The 26,558-nt window shown below is 38.8% G+C and overlaps 1 protein-coding gene across 2 annotated transcripts in view; it reads right to left on the bottom strand.

Annotated features, from left to right (window-relative positions):
- Nucleotides 1-14,607: 14,607 nt before the first annotated feature.
- LOC139694572 (aquaporin AQPAe.a-like) overlaps nt 14,608-26,558 on the bottom strand; it is a 300,269-nt gene continuing 288,318 nt past the window's right edge. For both annotated transcript variants that reach the window (XM_071593084.1, XM_071593082.1), the window contains exon 6: nt 14,608-15,470. In XM_071593084.1, the coding sequence (XP_071449185.1) occupies nt 15,267-15,470 (204 nt within the window). In that variant the 3' untranslated portion in view covers nt 14,608-15,266. The remainder of the gene's footprint in view (nt 15,471-26,558) is intronic.

Raw genomic sequence — 26,558 nt, 5'->3', positions numbered from 1 at the left:
TTTGAAGCGAAAATTTTATTTCCAGATGATAAGTCGAAAAGTTTGTTAATTTGTTTTTAAAACTCTCAAAAGAGGGTATTTATGTACCTTTTCATAACGAGAGATTATATCTTTTCTCGCTGGTCTTAATGAGTCCTAACACAAGGGCTTTTCATAATACCATCATTGAAAATAAAGTATCCTTGAATTCATTTTCCCTCATAAATGTAGAATATGGTATCTCAATTAATATTACGCTCTTGATTCTTGATGTAGCCAGTTTTCATGGACGTTGTCATTAATGGCCATTTGATGACATAATTATTTAATGTGGGGCTAAATATGAATAATAACATCTTTGGAATGACAGAATATCTTAAGGAAATGGTTATAAATGCTGAATTGCCTTTCGAATAATAATGCAAATTAGAATTGGTACACCATTTGGTTTCTATAAATATGCTCTATGTAATGCCACTAAGGTTAAAGTTAATGATAATATTTGACAAAACCTGAACGAATAAAAATATTCTTAACAATTTTAACGAGAACATGCTAGTATAAAACTTTGTCTATCACCTAGGGCTAAACATATATTTCATTGAAGGATCTCAGGTTTTCCCGGCGTATGGTATTCAAGAAGTTCTCTCGGGTTTCCCACCGGGTCAGGTTGCAGTACACCGACGTTTCGAAGGCTGACTCTGCCATCGTCTTCACCCAGAAGACGATGGCAGAGTCAGCCTTCGAAACGTCGGTGTACTGCAACCTGACCCGGTGGGAAACCCGAGAGAACTTCTTGAATATATTTCATTATGTGGTATTTTATGTGGAATATTATGTGGTATTAAATAAATTGCCTTAAGCAAGTGTCACACTTAGCCGAAAAGGCTAAGTGTGCCACTTTCAGTAAAGAGACTCTTGATTTTAAAATTTGGCTGGTTACCCAACAGATGAAAGGGGACGTCAAGATAATTTCACCTTCTTGGGAACTCAATCTAATGGAGGATACAGAATTAAGTATGTGCTTAAATATCTACCGGCACTAATCTTCGTCGCGACTACTGAGATCACACAACCAAGCTACCGATGTATTCCTATTTTCTGCAGCATATTAATTAATTTTTCCCAATTCACCCTAACGAACGCCTTTTCGAAATCTAAGAAACAGGCAAATACTTTAACATGCTGATTGTAATCGTATTCTATGTTCCCGTCCATGAGTCACCTAATTACTGCAAGGGCATTACGTATGCTAATCTCCTTCCTGGCCATAAACTGATCATCCCCTAAATAATCATTGCTGCTCTCAATCCTTTGGTTAGTGATCTTTAGAACAACTTTATCCGCGTGCGAAATCAAATTTATTGCCCTGTAGTCCTCAACTGATGCAACATGGGCCTTTTTTGGAAACAGAGCCAACACTGACCTGGCAAAAGTCTTCCGGCCAGATACCACTCTCAAAAATGATTAGAATTAGTCCATAAAGACTCTTCTTCCCACATTTTCCTAACTTTTAAGCAGTTCCGCAGTAATGTTGTCTACCCATACGGCCTTGTTTGATTTTATTTCCCTTGTTGCCCTCTCTATCGTCGACTAAGCCTATCCGGGCCTGAGCTATCTTCACTTACAGCTTATTCTCTTTCTATGTCTAACCTTGCTAGTCCAAGTTCTTTACCTTACAGTTCTTGTATATAATCCTTTCATTTCTCTGGGATAATAAATGGTTTCACTGGTATTTTTCCCAACTTACTATTTCTAACTGTAAAACAAATTTTCCCTTTTATTTCCTGTTAGAGGTCTAACTTTCTTGTATAGCGTGCCAATTTCACCCTTCCTCTGTTAACTTTTCATATCCTCTCACTACGTCTTTCACCACGCTACTTTTGCCCAATTTATTACTCTTATAAATTTATGATTCAACGTTTTGTACTTCCTTTTTGTGATTCCTTTTTAGTACCTACCTCTGTATTTACATTCTCCCATTTCCTTCTCTCATCTATTCTAATCACCTCAACCGTGATACATGGTTTTTTGTCCTTTTCCTGTTAACAGTTTCTTTTGCGGTTTTCAATATCCCTTTCTTGAAATATTTCCATTTTTCCTCGTTGTTACTCTGCTCCTTTTCCTCACTCATCATTTTCACTGCAGCCGGCTGATACTCCTTCCTTGTCTATCCAGCTAATGCTTATACATTCCATTTCCTAAACCGCCTTCCCTACCTTATCTTTCTAATCCGACGCTACATTTCATAATCACTAAATTTTGACTTGAGCCCGCATTCGCTCCTGGGAAACCGCGCTAATTGATCGCGCTGTTCCCAAATCTGTGCATGATCAAAAAGCGCGAGTTGCCTCTCTCAAGATCTACCCTTTCGGAAACTGTGTAGATTTTGCATCAATAACTCATCACAATCGAGGAGTCTCACGATCGAAATAGAAAATACATAGATGTTCCATGAAATTGTTTGAAACGAATGTGAGGGAAATAGGTCTGTAATTGCTCAGTTCTTCCTCGTCTCTGTTTTTAAAAGTTGGTGTTACGTCAGCCGTTTTCCAATCTCTGGGAACCTTGTGATCTACCTGCGACTTCTTAAATATTATTTCTGGATACGGCGTAATTTCCGACGGTAGTTCCTTAAATACACGAGTGGGTATTTGATCGGGACCGGAGGATTTACTAGGCTGAATATTTTTCGGTATACATTCTACTCCATTATATGATATTTCAATTTTGAGAATCGGTTGACCGGCACCCGATTTGGTAAGCTATCGGAGATTTTCGGTGAGACATTGATGGAGACGCTTTGACCGAACGAATTTAAGAAGTTAGCATTTTCCAAGCGGCAGGTTACTCTTTCGCCTTTATCATTTTTGAATGAATTAAATTTTGACTTATTTCTTTAAACCTCTTTGACGTATGACCTAAATGCTGTCCGATAGCCTTTCAAAATTTTCGCAAATCTTAGCCTTTTGTATTTGCTTATCATTTTCCGAAATTCCTTGTTTGTATTCGCCCAAGATATCTAGTAATCATAAGTGATCTCATTCTTTTTCGATCGAGAGATAATATCCCTAATATTTTTCATCTTGATGTGACATAGTTTTTGACGCCGCAATGCTTTTCTAACATCCGCGTTATATCACCTAGGCTTTGTGTCATTTTTCATAAATTTTTTGGGAATGAACTTGCTGACTGCTGAGCACGTGATCTTAAGGAAGTTATATCACGTATTCTATGTATTTCGGTGGTTAGTATCCATCTTAAAAAGTAAAACCTAACTATAGCACGCACTTTAGGTCATTCTAGTCCCCTTCTTTAAGCAAGTAGATTTTTATTTTAGTCTTCTTATTTCTGACCCCATTTAGTAAAAATGTAGCATTTATTGCTCTGTGGTCACTAATTTATTTTATATTTTCTATAGCTAAGACTTTTTCGGGTAAGTTAGTTGCTAACAAATCCGAAATATTATCGCCCCTACTCGATAAAGTGACAAGTTGATGTAAGGAGTTTAGCGTACAATAATTTATCAAAGACTCGGAGGTATCTTTGTCTTTAACCCCCTTTTGAGAACTATACGAGTACGTGTTCCAATCAACAGATTGAACATGGAAATGTCCACTGATTATAGCGTTGCGATTGTTGTATTGGGAAAATAAACCTTTAATTTGATGATATAATTCTAGGATTGAATTATCTTGGTCGTCCGGCGGCCTATAAAATACGAATTTATAAGATAAAATTTATTATGAAAAATATACACAACGCTACTGAGTTCATGAACTACACTTAGGATTGACGACTTACCATTGCTATAATTCTTAGCTTCGCCGATCAGCTTAAAACATGATACTCTACACTATATTAACTATTGTTAAAATCCACATGCATTCTCCCTTCATTCCATTAAATATGCCTATTCTTTTTCCTTAACAAAATGCTTTACAACCGTTTTTTTCCTCCTTGTTTGAATTCCACCCAAAAATCCTCTCTCCTCCCCCACCATGATTAATAATTCGTTTTAATTCTTTTCCGTCCATTTTAATTCTTCCAAACTTCTCCAAACCCACACCTCAAAGGCCTCCAATATACGACTATCATCTTGCTTTAATGACCAAGTTTCCAGGCCGCGCAAAGTCATTCTCCACATCAAGGTTTTCATCAATCTTTTACGAGATTTCTCGTATTAACATCCGTACTCATACGTCCCTGTCATTAACTACGTCGTCCTAACGAAAGCTTCTTTGCCTATACAAATCTTCTACTGATACCTCTTGAACATGGTATAGCTTTTGCTTACTAACTTCAACGTTTAACTTAATCCACTTCATCGTAAGCGTCTCGTAAATGTTATGTTATTTATATTAATCCTTATCGCATACCTATCACACGGATCAAATGTACTCATCAATTATTGTAACCCCTTGGCCAACTGAATAGCTAAATTTCGATCATTCACAAATCAAAATCAATTTTTGGACCCAACTGCATTCACTCTTACCTCCCACTCTATCATGCCTTCATTACCATTACCTTCGCAAATATATTGAAAAAAAAGAGCAGGTAATAGTATGCATTCATTTCCTCCTCCCCTGTCTGGCTATGCCCATCGTAACTCTCCGTTCGAGATAGTTAAACTGTTCCACCTGATCTAGTTTATGAATTCCCATTTTAGTTTTTAATGTAAACTTTAACTATACTTTCACGTAAACTCTTTCTCGAAAAGCGCATATCCTTCGTTTTGCTTAAATTTATTCTCACCCAGTACCTATCACACTGGATTTTCAATTCACTCAGCAATGTGTGTAATCCTTTCGCTGACTGACAAACTAAACCTTGATCATCAGCCAACCAAACTGATTTCATGAACCGACTTACATTCCTATCTCCAGTTCTTCCCATGCCTTTTCCTTCACATTCACATTGAATTGCACCGGTGATAATTGATCCTAACTATATAATGCGACTTGAGTATTATTTTAGTCTGATATATTTCTGAGTCCCAGGACATTTTCCTCTTCTGCTTGCACTTAATGTGATGTTTAAGCCAATTTTTTGTTATAATTAACTAATTCCCCTGAAGGATACCATCAATTTCTCCCAGCGATCAAACCTTTGTCCTTAACCGTAGTACCCTACCTCATTTCCATATCTCCCATCGTCAGCACGTGCTAATCTATCATAATTACCAAATTTTTCTTTCAGGGAAACTCGCAAATATTGCCTCTAATTATTCTCTGCTTTCTCTATTTATTTATTTCTCTCAGTGATTACTCGTTGGCATTTAAATCTGAACAATGGCCTAGTTCATAATTCAGTTTTTACTTCCGGTAATAAGATTCTATCAGGTTAAATACTTGGGTGTTAAAATGACATCAAACTTTCATCAGGTACACATACGAGAAGAGTATCCACAACACCATTTAGAAGCTTGGTTTGTTTAGACAGATTGTAGGCAAATGTAATGAAAAGATTAGAAAAGGGTTACCCCGGTATGGTTAGGTCACAATTGGAATACCCAGCAAGTATCGGGAATCGGAAGGAGAAAACGTTAGCTAAGAATTTGGAAAAGATTCATAGAAAATCCGCTAGAATTGTTAAAAATTACTACAATTAGAGAGCAGAAACTGCCTACATTCATGCAACTGGGAACTTGACAGTACTGAAAAAAATGTGGGAACATGTAGGTTAGCTGAACCTTAGAAAAGGGAGTCATCATTTCACTGCATGGAAAAACCCAATAAAGTAATAAAACCAACAAAAATAATTAGGGCCGACAAAAACTAATTGGAGGATAAAAAGTTAATTGATGACAGAGTTAAACTTAAAACGATATGAAACCTTTAGGCATAAGAGTGCGCCTAAATATAAATAACTACACACGGCACAAAGCATATCTAAAAAAAATTAATAGCAAGGATTAATAAAAGAATAACTACCCAGGAGTAAAATACTATATAATAAGATTATTATAGGTTATCTACCCATAAGGTTTTGGATGGACACAACTACCAAATATATGATAAGATAAAAAGTCTACAATTATTAATATAAAATGTCATTTGAACTAGAGGATGCGGTAGCCCAGTGGTTGAGGATCGGAATACTGACAGGAAGGCCAATGTTTGATTTTCTCTCTGGGCATTCTCAGCTCAAACCATGCTATCTGATTTTCCGGGTACCAAAACTTCCTCAGATACCAAACCTGAACCTCAGAACTGGCCTCCCTACGATGACGTTTACGACGCCTCCCTATTTTGACGAAGCTATCTCACTCAATTGTCACAGTATTTATATTCGTACATCATATGCTAATTTCTTATTCCTAGCGACATAGATGATAGTATTACTGCGTAGGGCTTCCAAACCTAAGCTACTTTTTCAATATGTGCTTATATTTAGGCACCTTAAGGCATCTACCCTTATGCCTAACCCGTTTGGGCGCAGTCTGAAAGTACTTTTAAGCACCATACCCTTCCGGAAAAAGAGTGAAATGGTACTGACACTTGACATAAGAGAAAGAATTATTATTAAGTTATCACTTTTCATAGCGAAAAAACAATTTTAAATAATTAAATGGAATAAATGGGAAGGGTATAGGACTAAGATTTCAAACAAATCGAACTTAGGACGAAGGAAATAAAGTTATAATATCAAGAAGTCCATAAGTATTCGATCGGAAAAATGAAATTGCCATCCAAATCCTAATGATAATTTCAAGAACGCGAAATAGAACCTAGAATACCCCACCTTTATCAAGTTGATATCAAGTAACAACGGAGAAATACCTGCGAATTTCATCATAGTTTTGTTAGCCACTACTTTTTTGGGTAGACGTGGCAATGGCATTATATGATACACTACCAATGTTATCAATTTAAAGATTAGTTTTAAAGAGGAGGGTAGAACTCACCGAATACTTAGCCCAACGGCGAATGAAATCCACTCCTCAGGGTAGAAAAGCCAGTTCCTTTCTTTCTCTGTGCCGTCTGTGGTTTCCCAGGAAGATCTGGTACTCGGAAAATAACACAGCTTGAGTGAAGGTAAAGGTGACCGGATGCGTGCCCGAGAATCGAGTCCGGGCCCTCTAGTCAGTAGCCCAGCGCTCTACCCACTGAAATACCTTCCGCAATGGTTGGTAATTTAATAATTCCCTCTCAGCATTTGCTACCGGTGCCCACATTGACTTAAGAATGTAGTAAGGTTTCAAAATGTAGCCACCGTTTTTTTAAGAATCCTTAATCATTCACCACTCTTTATCCTTAAAAATTTTGTAATTACGAACAAAATTCATTCTCTGAACACTGGTGGTTATTTATAAAAGCCCAAGAGAAACTCTACCCCATAGAAATTTTGACGTTGAAAAAAATGAAATTATAGATTATAGCCAACCATGAGGGCGAGCTTAGAAAAATACTCACTCGGAACTCCCTCTTCTCCGTTGCATAACTTTCTTAAACAGCGTGTGAAGGGCCATTCTTAGTGCTATCACATTGAAAAAAGGAAGGCGTGCTCCGAGAAAACCTATCTCTTAATTGTGCTCCAGGCTTCAGATATTGCTGTCTTAAGTTCCGGCTTTTTCACCGTATTCTCTACGCACTCGTCCCCATCCCCACTGCGGCCCCTCCCCCACTCTGCTATCTCTCTCCCAGCACACAGCGTCGCGACGCCTTGACATTACGAACCACTCGGGTTCCATTGTTTCACAGACGATTTACCGTAATGGGGAATTCTTTCCAAAACAGGAAGACCGGAAGGGAGAGGGAATTCCGGGATTATGAAGGAAGCAAGTCGGACTTAGGGAGTGGAAACGGAATGGTTAGAGCGTAACCGAGGGAAAGAGAGAGCTTCCCAGTAATGACTACCGCTTCCCGTCAAATAACATTTTTGCGAGTTCGTATCTGCAACGAAGCTCATGTCCCGTATCACCGGTGCGTCATCATAGGCACGTCTTAAAAATTGAACCAACGACTGAATTCCTAATTAAATACTAACTTCCTAATCTCTATCTGTACTCAACTACACCAATAAAAATTTATCTATGCATTTGATCCGACGGAAAGATTAAAATATAATTTGTGCTAAAATATCCTAAATGTATAAGGGTAAAAATAATTGCAAATGTGCGGGTTAATTTGTCAATTAGAAAGCTGAGATCTCGTCAGAGAATTAAAAAATTAAAATAATATAATCGAAAAAAATCCACATTTTTGGCAGGATATGACCTTTAGTTCGCGGAAAAATGTGACAAGTTTAGCAATTTATCTCAAATGATATTAATTTCATTAATATTTGAACGGTTGTTTACATAGAATGTATAAATAGTGTCAATTTTCAAGTTTCTTCAATGAAATCTCGTACGTGTAGATTCTGGATAGAAAAAGCGTATAGAGCTCTATAGTATAGATCAAAACACAACCTGACCTTTCTGCAACTAGCCCCTCTTCAATTAAGCACAATTCATTTCTCCCTTCATTCTGCCCAACATCCGTATCCTATTCCTGTCCCTTCCTTGTTTGCCTAACGTTCTCCCCTTTAGCAGTCGTCAACATCCCATCGCCCTTCAATATACTCTGCATTCACTTTTTCTATCCCTTTTGAATTCCTTCAACTGATCCTCTATCATCGCCCACCATGCCTAGAACTTTCTCGTTTGTTTTCCTTTCTGTGTATTTCACCTTTTCTACCCTTCTCCACACCCACATTTCCATAGCCTCCAATCTACGTACGCCTATCATCCTGCTTCAACGGCTATGTTCCTGCGCCTTACAAAATCACGCTTCATATCAAAGTTTTGACGAGTTATTTCTTAACATCCTTACTCAAGGTTCCTGTCACCAATCCCCTCCTCCTTGTGAAAGGTTCTTTTTTTCGAGGAATATTAAAATAAAGCTCTGCAATTTTACAATTCACAATTAATTTATCATTCGACAATTGTTCCGCTAACGTATAGTATCATCAGGAGGTCGTTTGATAAATAAGTTGTAATTACAGAGTTATTTACCACTCATTGCTATTTACTCACTCTATGGTGGTATTCCACAAAAGTTAGGCCTGAGACAAGGTCCTACATCGAAGTCTGCTTTGACCTAAGCAATTCTTCTTCTCTTGTCCTTACTACTTTGACTAAGTTGGTCCTGAAAACTTCCGAGACAGGTAAACTGTCCCAATTCAAGTTTATGAACTCCTGTTTTGATTTTTAATTTAGTTTTTCTGTTTCACGAAAACGGAATAAACTTCGTTTTGTTTACATTCATTCTCATCTTGTTCCCATCGGAGTGGCTTTCCATTACAGTCAGCAATGCTTATCACCCCTTGGTTGACTGGCAAATTAAATCTTCATAATTTGCAAATTTGGCTGATTTTATGAATTTCCCACAGACTTATAGACCTATCTACAGTCTCCCCCAGGATCTTTGACCATTTCCTCCATGTATAAGTTGAAAAGTATAGGTGATAATGGACATCCGTCTTAACCCTCTGTCGAAACAGATAATGCAACTAAATATAATGTTAACGAATTTTAAGATACTATTTGGTCGACTGACAGTTAATTCGGAAACTTTAACTTCTATCATCGTCAGTTCAGTTAGGCGATAAATGCCTATTTCTCTCCGGAAATATAACCCGATTACAATCCTTTTTATAATATTTTTCATGAAATAAGGAACAAGTTAAAACAGAAGGAAGATCTGACCAAATTTCACTCATGCAACCACTCGAACAACTGGATTCTCCTACTCGAATCGAACTACTCCTCTCTTCCCTTGAAATATCCTATGGTAATAAATTTTCTAATGTAGCACAGAAAATGCTGACAGCTGCCGACGTTAATTCTGTACGGCCAATTGGGTATCTGACGGGTTATTCAAGGTCCGCGACATATGTAACAGCCCAAGGCAGTTACAAATGTCACGAGAGACGAAACTTATGTCTGCGTTATTTGTTACCTATGGGAATTGCGTAAGTTACGCTTTGTGTTATTGGACAGTTAGAACCAGGCAGAGTAGATGATGGAGAGTAAACCGTCGTCGGCATTCGCCTGCTTTTAGCAAAAGTTTCTTCGTCGTATTCAGGATAATGGTTTCTGCTTAGGGCAATGCAGAGCAATGCAATGGAAGTGCGCTTAAAAAAGTTTAGGTATAATCAAAAAGTAATGCACAGAATATTCAAATATCGTAGAAACGAGAACTTTGGATTTCGATGTTAACTTTGTGTTCATAGAGTCCCAATATACAGGTACCCTAAAAAACAAATGGCATTTATTTACTGGGAAAATCTGACCTGCAGAAATGGAAGGTTAAATAAATAACGGTTGTATGTAAATTGGGAACTAATATACGAGTATATCCTCACAGTCAAGCACCCTTTTTTTAGCTACCTAAAGTTTAAATTGCAGTTTCATCGAATACCCCTTTGTATACACTCATTAGCATGTTTGTGTTTCTTTGTAAAGGAAAATTAAATAAATATCAGGTAAAAAACTGCGGAGTCGTCTGCAATCTCATGGAAATTATGCAGACTTTATAAAGGAACAATTTATTAGTGAATACCCTGGGTCTTAAAGGGACATAATAATCAACTTTTAATTTGAAATCTCGCGATAATGTAACTCAGTTCAAATGTTTTTAAATTCATTACATTAATGATGCAATACCCCTGTTTAATGGCTCCTCAATTATTGATCACTTGCTTATTGCGCTTCATATATGAAGACCAAATACTTGAGAAGTTACTTGGGTCAATTCCCAATTTACATCCACGGTACAGAATATTTCATTTACTCAGGCCAATCTAACTGTAACAGCGATGATAGGATTTTTGGGCGCTACTTATAGACACTTCTTGAGCTAGTTAGCGGTGGCAAGTACCTAAGTGGGTGCCTTACCTAATCATCATGGTTCACGAGATGAACCGAAAGATTGGGCTAAACCCTGTGCTCTTTGTATAATTATTGGATTGTGGATTGATCACTTAACCTTTTGTTTACCCGATCGGCTACTTACGTTCTTTATTAGCTGTGAACATAAGAATGGAAATAAATAAAGAGTCTATTTGTTACAAAAAGTCATAGGAATAAAATACGGAGCAGAAACTAAATTTTAAGTAGCGGACGTGTAAGAAGTCCGCCGCTTAAATACGAGCGTATTATCGCGAAAGAATAAACTTTTGTAAGAGGCGGTTATTTCTTTAGTCCATATTGCTTTCATCTTAATGTGTAGTGATCAATTCCGGATTGCAGTCGACCGTTTTCCACATCTCCCATATGACAGCAAGTATTTTCTTCCTCATGCAACTTGGGACCTTAGAATAGTTATATTAACAAGGGGCCTTTACGCAATGATATTTATAAATTAAGCATGGATATGTGAATCAAATTTTTAAGTAGCTTTTTTTGATGATTAGTCCTTAATTTCAAGGTCAATATAGGTGAAAACAGTTTGAAGAGTGACAGATACGCCGCTTCGGAATTTGAATATTAATTGAGTGTCATGGTCTTCAGCCATTAAAGTTATAGTTGCAACAATACAAAATAACATGTATGACTTGAAAATAGAAATACGAAGCACGGGATTTGGATTTCCAAACGAATCTATTCAAAATCAGCGGTCAAGCCGGCAACACAAACCAATAAGTGAGGAGGATAATCAAACTGAATGTACTAATCCAACAGAGCCTAACGGCTTAATGATCACCCCCTCAGATATAATTTGTATTTTTAAGAGCGATGAGCATTGGAAAATGCTCATCGCTCTTACAAATACCGAAATCGATTTCGGCTATGGGGAAAAATCTTTCAGAAAATACTGGTAAGAATACTCAGAACCCAAGCTACGTATTTCAATCCCTGACTTTTTGTAGCATGGCATACGTGTTACAGCAGCTTTTTCCCACTCAGGAACATTATCTCGCGTGTTATAGACGCTACAAAAGGGAATCTGTGAGCAGTTACGAGAATTCATTAGGGATTCAACAACTTTGACATGATCACTGAAATTATTAATTATCCATTACGTGTTCGGCTGGACATTCTGAATTTTACATGATATCACGAAACCCTTTAGCAACAGAGTGGAAGCAGGGAGAAAAGGAGAAGGGGCAACTGTACTAGTAATTAAATAGGGTACATTAAATAACATTTTACGAGCCCCCGCGTAAAAGCTGTTTCGTCTGCTTATCAGCCCTCCTCGCTATTTCCATTTCATCCCCTCTTACCAACCTTCCATACTATTTCCCTTTTCTTACTTGGCCTCTCAATTCCCCTTATTTTGCCACTTCGCCCACCGCGCCCTTGCACCCCCACACCATTCTGAGGGAATGAATGTAATCTCCGACGCCTTTCCGCCCTCATTCGGTCTCAAAACACCAACTCTGCACACGCATTCGTACCAGCACACAAATAAGCTCTAAGGACCACCCACCTCCTGGGCGTTCCTCCTTTTTGAAGGCTCGTCTGGGAGTCGTTTTGCAATGAGAAGGACATGTTTCTCGTCTTCTACTACAAAGAATCGCTCTAAGTTCTTCCTCTCTCTCTCACTCACTCACTCACTCTTGCGGTCACCCCATTTCTCTCTCTCTCTCTCTCTCTTCCTGATTTTTTCCTCTCCTTCCGCTCCCTCTATCTTCCCTCCCTCTTCAACAGTTCTCACACGAGTGGTGTCCACTTTCAAAGGAGTCGGTGAGGTGAGAGAGGAAAGGCTATGATGATATGGGTTGGCGTGGATGTTTGAGGTTCTTAAATTATTATCAAGGGATCTGCAAATGGAAAAGGGCTGGAATTAAACAAGGCTTGCAGGCAAACAAAAGGATACTATGGAAGTTATCATCGATCATCGGGTAAGAACTGGGTTGATAAACTGTTGGAATGAATCAATAAATATTAATTAGCCAACAGCAAAAACAAGGAAAAAGTGAATGAAATGGGAGCTCTCAAGGAATGGTTATTTCTAGGTTTAAAAATTTTGAATTGGAAAGAAAACTTGAGAAATAACGAAAGAAAAAATGATGTTTACCATGTCCATCGTCAAAGGAATTTAATATTTTTCAAATTGTTTGAAGTATGAAGAAATTACCTGCCAGAAATAGCTTGATTTTTAGCAGCACAGCACAACTGGTCCTTTGGGTAGGCCACCGAAAGCGCTTTTGCTTTTCTTCTTTTCGCAGGATATAAGCACATACGTAGCAATGCAATATTTTTTAACTACAGTAGACATCAAAATAAATGGACAACAGTATTATTAGGACTTCCAAATCTAAAATTCGAGATATCTGCTACTTTGTTATCGAATAACTGAGAAATATTCAAGAGAAGTTAATAATCAGTTTTGGATAAAGCAGACTACAATATTAATTTCTTCACAATTGGAAAGGAAAACATCATTCCTCCGTTAATTTTAGGACATTTTAACAACATTAATATCAAGTGAAATTTCCATTCCGAACGAAGGAATTAATTATTTATTTCTGATTGACTGCAGTTATTTAAACTTGATTCCATTATTGTTATTGGCCCTTCAGTTCCTCGAGTCTAAGATGAGAATAGGGAGAAAGAAACGGGACAAATCAAATTTTAAAACATTTTTTTGACGCTGTAAAAAAATGAAGTTACCTAAGCTATAGTATTTCTAATTTTTAATTCTGAAGCCGTCAGACAGTAAACCATACGCTAGTTTAAAATTGTTTTCCTGGCTCACCAATCTGGTTTTTGATCGACAAAGTTCAAACAACATTTCTGTTATTGCAAAAAAATTATCAGTTGTAATCAAAACTTGAGTTTTCAATGCCTCAAGTTGCACGGAACGCAGCGTACATAAATCAGTGGAAAAACTGATGTAAGTCATTCAGCCCAAATATATTACTTTTAAGTTTCCCTTAAAACCCGCCACGTAGCCTATCATTTATATTACGTACTCGACGGAAACGAGAGAGATGTGTTTTTAAAGCCAAAGGGCTTGCAATAGATGCAGTTTGCTCTGAACGATGCTCTTCAATTCAGAAAAGGCTTTTCTTTCCCGGACGTGTGCGCTTCAAAGCGACGGTAAAGTTCTACCCGGAGAGAAGAACTAACCCGATACAGATGCGCCTGCCTCCCTTGCAAGACTTCCACGAAGACATTTGAGCCAAAACTTTGAGGGGAAAATCGTCCATCATGTATGTAATTCCCAAAGAGAAGCGGTAAATGCTTTACATTTTTATCCTTCCTTTTCCTAACCAACAATTTCATACTCGCCCTTTCTCCTATGCGCTGCATACCAGACACGTTACGCCCACACCACAGCGTCGGCACAAACGGAGGCAAACACATACATAAACCCAGGCTGAGGTCGTCTTGGGGGAAAACATGGCACAACACAGCAATAACTTCCCAGTCCGCTGTTTACGTGTGAGCCACGTACCAATGGAAATGACTCCGCGACTGAAAACAAGCGAAGAAGTTAGTCGATTTTTATTTAAAAAAAATAGAAATGGAAGTCTACTGGCTCGAAATACCGAAGCTGAAGTTGGGGAAACAATGAGATGAAAAATTAGGATTCGATCCATCCAACGGTGCCTTCATCATTATAGGCCAGCCTAAGTTAATATTTTGTGAAGGAAAATGGTTGTTTCAGCATCGGATAAAAACGCAACGTGTATTTTATTAAAAGTATTTTATTTATATCGTGCTGTCACAATAAATTCAAAGTAGGGATTACAGCGATATTTTCGCATCATCAACAGAGCGAGTGCGCTAAATTCTACCATGCATGAAGGAAACTATAAAACTTAACATTTCAAAATTTTTAAAGTTAATTACAAAAATTATATTTACTTCCACTCAGCACAGTTCTCCATCTAGCTGTGCATGCCGTTTACATAAAACCTTTGCCATCCGAAAATTATGTATATTTTTTCTTCACCATCATAAGCACTAACACGCTTTTCGTCCAGTCTTGGCTTCTTCTAATGTTCAATAAAAGGCACTTTCTTCCAGCTTATAAAGCTAGTGAACCAGTATCACCAAAGCATTTCCTCTTACTGATAACTACAGCTTACAACGAATACGAAAGTCCTTACTAGTGTCTACAAAATATTTATATGCGAAAGTATGTATTTTTTCGGTGAATGTGATGTGACTTGGGATGAGGCGATTAAATTGACGCTCGTTTTCGATCCGAAATTTGCTAAATTAGCAACGTGGACTTACACCGGAATCTCGCGGAATTATTTCCCGTCGTGAAAAACAATTGGTAACTGTTGACCAGTCGTGATTGTCTACGCTTTTAGGTTCAATTTCCCTTGGTTAATGCCGCTCACAGACGAGTTGTAGCGCCATCCACTTTGCCATCCGTGGCTCGAACCCCGGTCAGCGGGTCAGCATCCTCATCCGAAGTCCCTGCGCCGCCGGCCTTGAGTGCGTCAGCGTCTGAGGTTGAATCTGCGTCAGCGGGCCACAGGACGGCACGATAGAAGGCTGAGGTGAGAAAGGCAGAGGTGAGAGGAACCACCCAGTATACCTGTGGTCGGAGAGAGAATGAGAGAAGAAGGCTATATGAGTGACTATTCCCGGAATTCATCATATTTCGTGAGATTTAAATTTGATTACTTGATAAACATTCAACATAAAACTCATTCGCATCGAAAACGGACATAAAGAATAATTTGAAACCATAATTGGAGGACCATATTAGAAATTATAGGGAGAACATTTGGCCTAAAATTGCCTAACCAGTCAACGGACGTAAAGCTTTTTCCATTCACAATTAATGTCTGCCACAACACATATCTAAACGGCAATGCATGAATCTTTGTACTGAGGTTAATAACAATTAAATTTAAGTCTTCAGGAAATTAAAACTCAAATTTACGGAAGCCTTTTTGATTTTTTTTAATGTCGAGTTTTTCGATTTTTTTACTGATGGCTTCTTTTTTTACGGGAGACTGTTGAAGACACCAACAATTTTTGTTATATGCCTGCCACTAAATTTTACCAAAGGTCACGTTAATAGGTAATGTACTTCTTCTTATCTTCAATCGTGCCAGCTTACATATTACTAATCCTTATCATGCGATAGTCGATGCTCTCCGTACAAATACCATACCCGTCCATACACGTAAGATACATAAAAATATGAATCATAAATTATCAAGAAAAATTATGCAAAACGCGCATAATTTTATTTTAAACAAACTTTATATGTACTTCATGAGCATCATGACAAGAACAGATGTTGATAGACAATATTTATCGCAATTATGGCGCTCGAAAACAATTTAGCACAACACAATTCCACTTATCAGATTCAAGCGCCACTTATCTGCTGTAGTATGAATGTGAATAAATAGCTCTTCAGAGAAAACGTCAGCATACCTTCCACGGCATATACAAGAGTAAAAACGACTTAATGGCTTTCCTTACCCGACGCTACCGATTTCACTCCAAGTCATATCAAGTGAGGCCAAACAGATCCCATGAAGAAAAATGCTCAAGGATCCACAGCATATATATATATACATTCGAAATTCTCAAATATAACATAGTCCCTCAGCAATGGATTGCTATAGAGAAAAAGAAAGGTTTCGCGTGTGGTTGCATTGAGACCCATTGTATGATAGACAAAATCCGTTACAAAAAGGTGAATACAATAAATAACTCAATATTTGTGCTTCACTATATTATAGATAAGCACGACCTGGCTATAAAATTAAAGATATACCAAAACAATGCGATATATTTAGTGACTTCAAGAACAAAGGATTGAGGAATGTAGACATAAAATTGTCTCATACATGAAAATGAACGGGCAGTTTAAATTATAACGGAGGAAATTTCATTCTGTTCCGTGAAACGTATTGATAAAGTGTTGAAGGCCTCCGCACATCGCTCGATACTTGAATATGGAACGTAGAATGCGCACTTCATGAGGTCCACTAACTGAGTACGTGGGGAGCAGTATTCAGTGAAACAGGAAAAGGACGAAGCACGGGTGAAAAAGACATCGGGATGACGTCGACCTCCACCGCCATATCTTTGAACGCGGACATAAAACATTCGGGAGGGAGCAGATAAATCAATTCGATTCTCTTTTCCGGGAGTCCAATCAGAATGGGAGCTGAGCGGTATCACTTTACATCCACACGGCACTTGCAAGATATTTACTCCCCTGGAGGGCCCCAAGGGTGAAAGCCGGACACTCTGGCCCCGTCTCAAGCAGATGGTCAAGGATTCGACTCGACGGAGCATACGACCTCACGAAAAAGAGAGGGGGCGAGATAGAGAGAGAAAGAGGAGTTTTGGGAGGTTTCCGAGGGGGTTCTGGAGGTTTTGGCCCTTGGCCGGCCACGAGTTAAAACGCATAAATGCTGACTCTCTCTCCCTCTCACTTCTGCCTTTCCTTTTGGTGCGAGGGCTGGAGGTCCTAAACGATGAGTTTTGCGATATAATGGCGAGGCAGAAGGTCTGGACGTCCAAACAAAATTATCGTTTTATATGGTCCAGTGACCATTCACCTAACTCCTCTCCACCCCCGAACCTCTCTCCCACCCTCTCAACCTCCCACCCGTGGCACCATACTCTCCGAGAGCCCCGCCCTCCAAACTTCCCACTGAACCGAATGGTAACCCTAGACCCTCCTCCCACCACCCTCCTGTTCGAAAACCCTCCTCTCGGCCACGTCCCCACAAAACCACATCGCCAACCTTCCCATATCCCACCACGCGAATCCAACTCTCCTACTTTCCACTCCCCCCGCCTTCCCCTAACATTGGCCAGCTAAGACTCGGGAGGGATCTTTGCCAAGAGATTGCTGCCACCAGGGCGAGCCAAGGGCTATCTCGCACCGCAAGAAATCAGGACGGCAAGGCACTTCTTTCCACTTTCGTGGATTTGATAAATGGCCTCTGTGCTCCCCGCCGGGGAGTTTCCGTGCGATCGCGAACCGAAGGGGTCGTATTCGTGGAAGAGTGCGGGGGCGGAGGAGGATGAAGAGTGGACGGTAGCATGACGGAGAGCTAGACGTTCCGCGCGTGGAATATAATAAGTCCGTAAGAGGGTGGGCTCACGTTACACTGAAGAAGAAATCTTGTCCATTGGATGGAAATATGATTAAATGATAGCAGGCGTAAAAAGGAAGGATATTTTTTGCAGCAGAGTTCTTCTATTTAGGAGAGTAAAATTTGAAAAGTTTAGCAAGTTAAATAATCAGATAATTAGATGAGTACCAACGTTCACAATAGTGAAAGGGAAAATGTTACGTCAGGTGATTCCCCATTCATGTTAAGCCTGTTAGTTAAGTACTATAATTTTCAAGTGTGTCGGTAGCTATTGGCCGAGAATTGTAAGCAAGTAAAGATGAGGAAGTTCAATGTCGGTAGATGCTCGGGCCATATGGAGTGGTGTAAAACTATCGCAACCCGGGTGGCACCGGTGGATGCCTACATAATTTTCAAAACGGTTATATATATATATATATATATATATATATATATATATATATATATATATATATATATATATATTACATATTATATATATACACACCTGTGTGTGTATATATAATATATATATATATATATATATATATATATATATATATATACATACATAACCGTTTTGAAAGTACGGTAGGTTAATGACAAAATGATAATTTGCAGATGTAATGCATGTCGGTCCTTTATTTGTTAAGGATAAAAATTCCATCCGACCGTGATAATGGTGCATAGGTGATGCCTGATAAAACTTGAGTATAATAATTTCTACAGACTGATTAACTGATTAACAGCTGTGCACATTCACCTGGTCATGACTGATTAGCTAGTTTTTTTATCTCTAAACCTCAGCTGCATAGCTTTATTTAAGTTTTGGAGACACTTTTTCGTCTAACTCTCTCCTTTATTAGGGCGTTAACGATTTTTGGAGAGAAATTTTCAAAGTTAATAACAAAAAAGGGGATATTATTAAGATACGCATCACTTGCCAAAACGAGTGCCAAACGCAATTCAATTTTTTTCCTTCATCTGAAACTTAAACCAATTTATTTCCGCCTGAAAATTTGTAATACTTCCCAACTGGATCGGAAATTTAATCCATCTCCAGCGCCATCTTTCGAGCCTAAACCTGAATGCCACAGCCAAAGACCAATCTTTCGAACAGCTGAAAATGATTGTCGGCGCCTTAAATTGAATCAGGAGGTCTTATTCTCAAGATCTTCTCGGAGGAAAAAGGAATGGGTGCGTGGGAGAGGAAACCGGATTATCTTGAGTAAGACCGTAACTGACAGAAAGGATGAGAGGGTCTTTTGTATTGCTTAGTCGCAAAAGGCAGAAGAATGGGATTTTATAATGCAGGGGAATGTATTGAAACTTGATTCTAGGGGAAAAAAACTCCTCTATTTTCAATATATTTTTAAAATTTTGCCCAAGACCGCTCCTGCGAGTATTCATTACGATCTCACCCAATTTTTTTCCACGAAATTTCAAGCATGTTGGTCTCGCCTCTCGCAAGATAGCTCTCAAACAGAGAGGCAATCAATAGGGAAGAACGAACGGAAGGAGAAACGTTGAAGTGCCTCCTCTTCAGGCAATTATCACTTTTGTTCATAAAAGATTGGTTGTGTTCGATGGAAGACGTGGCTCCCCAGATACCCGGTTTCGATTTGACGCGGGTGGAAAATAGTAGAACCCCGTCGCAACCTAAAGAGATGATTACTCCATGCGCAGTGAAATACAACAGCGGATTTTCACGGCGCATCGCGAAAGATAAAGTTAGTCTAACATAATTTCATATCGACAAAATTATTTTAGTTAAAGAAATAAAATTAGGAATGAAAAATTATATAAAATGGGGATAAAATATAAATTAAATTACAATGGAAATAATGATAGGGCGTATTTGATGGCCGAAATTCGGCGGTGGTTTATTATCTTTTTTTATTACGAGGTCACCAGGATGATTATCTACATAGGCATGCAAATATAATCGTGATAAATACACCACCACACTCTATAAGAGCCAGCTAGGATGCATTGTGTATAGTAATTCGAGTATTTCGAGTTGGAGTGTTCAACTGTGGATACAAATGTGGCGTAATTCCGGCACGTGATTCTACTATGCCTGAAATTTTTCCACCCTATTTATAAATTTGAATGGATTTTTATCCTTTTGAGAAATCTATTCAGTATCTTTATTGCGAAAGCATTAAAATTATTTGGTTTCCAATAGCTCAAACGTGCCCGTTATCTGCGCAACAGGCGGCCAGAAAATAATCCTGATTGAGCTATTAGAGACACTCCGAGGAGAATATATATTCCTACAATTTGGCACTGATGCATACTTTGATATTGACAATAGTCATTGCATTTGACTTTTTTGTTACATGTGACTTAAGTCTTAGACATCAAGGACTGAAAAAAACCAACATTTGCTATTGGCTCAAAGTTCGGCGTCGGGAGGGAATCGACATCTCTCGGTGAGATCAGGATACAAGGTTACAGATAGAATTTTTTACGATCAAACCGCAAAAACTGATGTAAAAATCGAGTGCACTGATTTCACGTGCAGTATTAATGATAATGGACCAGAGTGGGCCGAAATTCACACGCGCGAATCTCACGAGGCGATTTCATGTCGAATTTAAAGAAGGTGATTTCTTGGAAAACAATCGTAAGGACGCATAATTTCCGAAAAGGGTTTACGATTGCCAAGAGAAGCCCATCCACATTCGAAACGCCAAAGATATGACAAAATAAGCTATGATTTAGTTTGCATATGCCACAACACTAGGTGAACCACGAAGAAAAAACGTAAACCTATCAAATAAAAAGGGAAATTCTGACGGATGTGACAACTCTTTGGGATCAAACTGCAAAAAAAAAAATAATTTGGAAAATATCTAAGTATAGAAGGCAAAATTTTAAATCCGACAAGCAAATATTTTAAACGGCAATGGATCGAACATATGATCACACATAATGAAATCTTCCTCTAGAGTAGCTGATCAAAAATGATTGAGGAAAAAATTCTAGGCAGCTATGCACAACTGGAAGTATTCATGATCAATGTTGACATAAAAATCATAATTAGTCACATTTTATGAATGAATGCACACACTTATAATCAATGTAACTAATACCATGGGACAACATACTGCGTAGTTGATATCAACGTGAAAACATTTCGGGCCAACTGGAAAAGTATTGGAAGCCTTGATTTCATACAGGAAGCCCCTACCTAAGTAACGGACAGTGTGAGCGTACAAAATACGTATGCCGAGAGAATGAATACGTATATAGGAATGAATGAATTATTCGAATGTGTCGCAAGGATACTAGCCCGCCTCCCTGATCAAATGTGATGCTTCATCCGCGAGCGAGTCATGCCCTTGGACATTTACCCGCCTCCCACGGGCGACTCATACCCTTCGGGGCCATTGACCGCTGGGAGATTACCAACCGTAGCTACTCCTTGGGGGTAGCGGCCATCTCATTATAAAACAGTATATAAACGCTGGATATTTCTAAGGAGTGAGTCCATGGCCTTCAGTTCAGTTTGAATCATCCATCCTGTTGCGCGCCATGCTATGTAGACCGATGAAGCGACCAGTAAGACCGGAGCCCCGGTGACTGCGACCCCGCGTCAGGCAGGATCGCCCGTATCTTGTGGGACGCCCGATTGGCGACCGTGTACTGTACCGCTTGCCCAATACATTAATATGAATGTAACGTCCACGGTTTTCATTAGTCAGACCTAACCCTGTTATGTTACTACGACAAATGCCTCCGAGAGAGAGAGACATTGCGAAGTCTTTATCCCCTCTACCTCTTCCTGACTTTTATATCCTAAACAGGTATCCTAAATACATGGAAACATTGATTTATGCCACACGAGTTTTCCACTCAAACTGAATCCCCCGATTTCATCTTATCGGAAAAACACGGTAGTGCTAACAGATATTTCCACGCAAAATGCTTTCGTGTCTTGAAAATAAGTTGCCGCCCTTAGGCCAACGCCGACATCATCCTGTAACGGAATTGGTTGGCTGAATAAACACCTGGGGACAAATTTACTATGCGTTGTGACCCACATTTGTATGCCATCGACTGTCGATACATGGCGCGGAAACTTCAGTGAATAAATTTTTGTTCCCCCCGAAACACATCACGTTTGCGCGTGTATCGAGGCCCTGCAACCGTACCTTTGTCCTCCTATCCCATCCTCTCCCTCACAGCCCACACCCTGGAGCACTCACCCGCCCATTTCCATCGGACGCCCACCCATGCCGCCAGGGTCTCGCGAGCACTTCCCTATACCCTCCCTCCCCACCACCCGAAAAAACACCCTGGGTCACCATCAATCGTGGCGCAATGGCCTGGAAGCAAGCCAAAAAGGTAGATATATGTCTCTGTGTATGTATATATATGTGTGTATGTATATATATATATATATATATATATATATATATATATATATATATATATATATATATATATATATATATACACACACACACACAACACACACAAAATATCGGGGAGAGGATTTTACCACTTTGCATCGCGATATAAATAATTTTCTAAAAACTTCTTTCCTTTATCCCTTCCCGCCTAATAGGCACGCCTTCCCCACGACCCGTCATCCCCCACCCCCAGAGGAAAGAGGGGGAGTCCGTTAGAAAGAAATCGTAGATTTTTTCTCTTCCTGCCCCTTTGTACGAGGCTGCTGCAAACGGTTTCTCGATGCGGTCGCGGGGGGCTTCCCGGTCGAGACTTCGCCAGGGCCATTAAAAACTGAAGCCAACGTGAAGGAAGAGGATGCGACGGGTGCCGTTAATTGCCCGAGCGGCTGGGGCGCGGGGGATAACGGAGCGGGAGGGAGTTGGAAGGTTTGGGGGAAGGGAGGGAGCAATTAGCGACGTCTTTCAAAATTTGGTTCAATTGTTCCACCATTTACTAAACATTAGTGAATTCCTTACTCCATGATTCCGAAGTTAAGTTGATCTTAACGTTTGGACGTATTTTTTTAATGCCGCCATCAAGATTCACCTACCACGCCAGGTGAGCGCTAAAATAATAACATTATCATTTTATTATTTCCACTAGGTATTCAGTTATACTCATAATGGTAAAAAACCTTCACTCCCCAGTAGATTAAAAGTGGAAACTGTTGGAAGCACTATTAAGAAAAAGCGAAGAACTAATTGGGTTAATTCCGAGGAACAATAACGAAAAAAAGGCCTCGATGAAAGGACAGATTGCAGGGCGTAAGACCCATTACGGAATACATGATTCGTGATCATGTGAAAATGAGTAATCATGAGTCAACAAATACGATATTAGAGAGGAGAAAGGAATTGAGAGCTTCAAAGGGCAGCAAACTTCAGGCGATGATTCAATTTCAAATCAATTTATTTGGCACGATTGTTCTATAATTCACTAGCACGGCATGAAGTGGCTGAATGCAGAATGATATCCTTATCAGGAGGTTTTTCCCTATAAGGAGCGTGAGATACTATCACAGCAGGGTAAACCGTTAAAAGCAAACTACCATACCTCCTCTTTGAGGCTAGGGAGAGAGTAAGCCCGTAAACTGAAAATTAATAACCAAGCCTCAAACGACATCTGAAGCGAAGTAAATGATACTGATTCGTTTCCGACTGCGCGACTTCATTATCATTAATGGTCCAAGTGACTAAAAAGGTTATCGCTACTAAAGAAAAATCAGAGATGTTTTTTCAAAGAAATTTGACACATTTTTTCAATTTAAATTAAGAATTGTCTGGCTAACATTTGAACTTTTACTGAAAACATTTACCTCATAGCGTCTAATTAACTATGTTAATTGAATAAACATTTATTGGATCATGAATTCTACTACCACATTCTTGGCTGGAGATATTTTTAATAGCTATATTAAAAAAAGACAAAATATTATTTCTTATAGCTTTCTTAAGAAAATTGATTAACGATTTTATCTTTTTGGGAAAATTTAATTTTAATCCCCATACTATATTTATTCATCATTTTGGCATGTACTACAATAAAACCACCTTAGTATGGGTTTATCATTCCAAAGAAATATTTTCAGATTTATTAGCGTAAGGAAGTAGTATATCGATTAAGTGTAAGATTTGGATTAAACAATAAATACTGTTCCACGATTGGCCTTTCTAATCACTGAATAAATAAATTTGGCATTTTTTCATTCAAAAACACTTTATTATTCTACTACCGGTTTAGACGCATAGGCAACATCATCAGATATCGCCATGCGTCGAAACCGGTAGTATTATAGTAAAGTTTCTATTTGTGATCAAATACTAAGTTTATATATTCAGTGATCATGGATTTTCATACAAAGTAGAGCCTAAAAGCCATCAAATTCGAATTTCTAATATTAATAGGTAGTTACAAAACGAAAAAATAATCAATAGATAATTGTTCTAAACATTTCTGCTCGCAATGGAAAGTAAATAACACCAACTACTTAAAATTTCAAAATGAACATGGTAACAGCATTTTTGCGAATCCCCAACTCTTCCTTCATTTCCTATGATCTACCTTACCGCTAATAATCCTTCACGTCCATTTTATGCTTCTTTGGGCTTTTCTCTGCGAAGTTTTTTTTTTTATTTTTGACTCTCGAGTTCATTGGGCAAATTTTATCCATCCCTTGGATGTCAAATGACATTGCAAATACAAAAGGCTGTATCTGACCACGGATAATAAAATAGCAACTATCGACCAATATTTTCATGGAGTATGTTAAATGCAGCATAAAAAAGCTAAGATCTTAATTAAACTATTGAATATTAGAAAAGTCTCAACAAACAAAATTGGAGAAAACACCAGGGAAACAGTCAAGAAAGTCACCACACAACCGCATTGATGACTATCTCCCTCGAACCTCAGAAATAACTGCTTTCGATATATTTTGGAATGGAATTTTCCATCGCCCAACACATGAAATTCAAACTTCGTGAGAGTAAAGTATCCACCACTGAGCGATATGTGATATTTTTCCAAACGGCCTCGATGTGGTTTCATTTTTTTCTCCTCGGCCCATGAGCGCGACGATCATTCAATAAAATTATCGCACCCAAGAATCTATACCGGCATGCATCACCACGGAGCGAAGGAAAAAACGAGATCTATTGGCGACTTACTGCGAGGGGAAAAAAGAGAAGGTTCCCCGGAGAGCCCAGGGGAGATATAGAGACGGCGGACACCCCGTAGCCTCCTCCATTCCCAGCGATTTACTCGCCTTGGAAAGCGGCCAGATAGCGGTGGAGAAGGGAGACAATTTTATCCTCCGATAATTTCCCAGCATTAATCATTTGACGTATATAATCTTCTTCACGACCATATGTGCCCGCAGTTATGTCTTAAAGGGCCTGGTGCGTTGGCGACAAACATTCCCGTGGCGTAATTAGTTCATCAAATGGTCGATGCCGTTAACTTGCCAGGAACACCTCCCCAGGTGGCAATATCGTACGTATAGAATACGCCGCGCCGTGATCGCATCGCGGATACGCCTTGGCTAACTCATCCGCGAGGGAAGCAGACGCCAGGCGGAGAGTTGTCGGGCAAAATCGCGGTCATTTAATCTTTCCGCTTTGCGGAGGGGATGGTTTGGGTCGGCTGGCCTGAGGATGTGAGCATCGTGATTTGAGGAAGGGTGCCTCGGAAACCTAAAAATAAAAGGATCTAGTTTTCATGGAAAATCCATAAATAAACGCAACTGGGTTTTCCCGTGCAGTTATTGCCTGTTACGTAAAGTGGATACATAGATTCCTCCTCTAAAGACATAGCGGGGAAGACTAGGAGGAACGGGTAGATTTATTCCTTTGCAGAGTATCTCTGGATTCCCACACACGCCATGAAATGGCTTTTGACCTATTGCGCTGCAGAAAACGATGCAGCCTCCGCATGTATCGAGCTTCCGTGAGGTTGCAATGGAAAGGCCAATAGCATGTTAAGTTGGAAAACCATTGGATTCAGTCAAACAAATAAATTTTTTTACTACTAACTTTAAAAGAACACTAAATGAAGAGTTCCCATACCAGAATGCAGAGAGGAATAATTGAAACTCGTACTCACACAGTACACATCTATAATCCCATTTTTAAAAGAGGTCAAATCGGTACTTCTTTGTAATTGAAATTTTCGTGGTACAATCATGTTTTTGCCATTGAAATATACATTCACGATCAAATTTATGACTTCATTTCTACACAAAATATTTTTTGCAGAAGGATTCATTCACAAAATAATTGATAACTTTGCTAATTGCGAGGTTAATATGAATGAAACTGATGTGTTAAATTGAAAAAAAAACTTATTTCTGTTTATCAAAAACAAGAGCAATTACATAAACGTACTTAATGAACAAGAGATTACTTTTCAGCAAATCTAATGAACAGAGTTAGTGGTAGTGGAAATTGCCGCTTCATTCATACACAACAAGCTCTGCCATTTTTCTCATTAATTTTTGTGCGAAAAATTGTTTGATTAGATTTGCTAATTGCCATCATCGAATCTCATAGTCTTATTCTTGGATAAATTAATGGCAACAAATATTGTCTGCGTTGGGCGAAAATAAGTTTTCATTG

The sequence above is a fragment of the Hetaerina americana genome, unplaced genomic scaffold (assembly GCF_022747635.1).
Source record: "Hetaerina americana unplaced genomic scaffold, ioHetAmer1.1.p SCAF_50, whole genome shotgun sequence".
NCBI lineage: Eukaryota > Metazoa > Arthropoda > Insecta > Odonata > Calopterygidae > Hetaerina > Hetaerina americana.
This window is presented reverse-complemented; position numbering and strand designations above follow the sequence as displayed.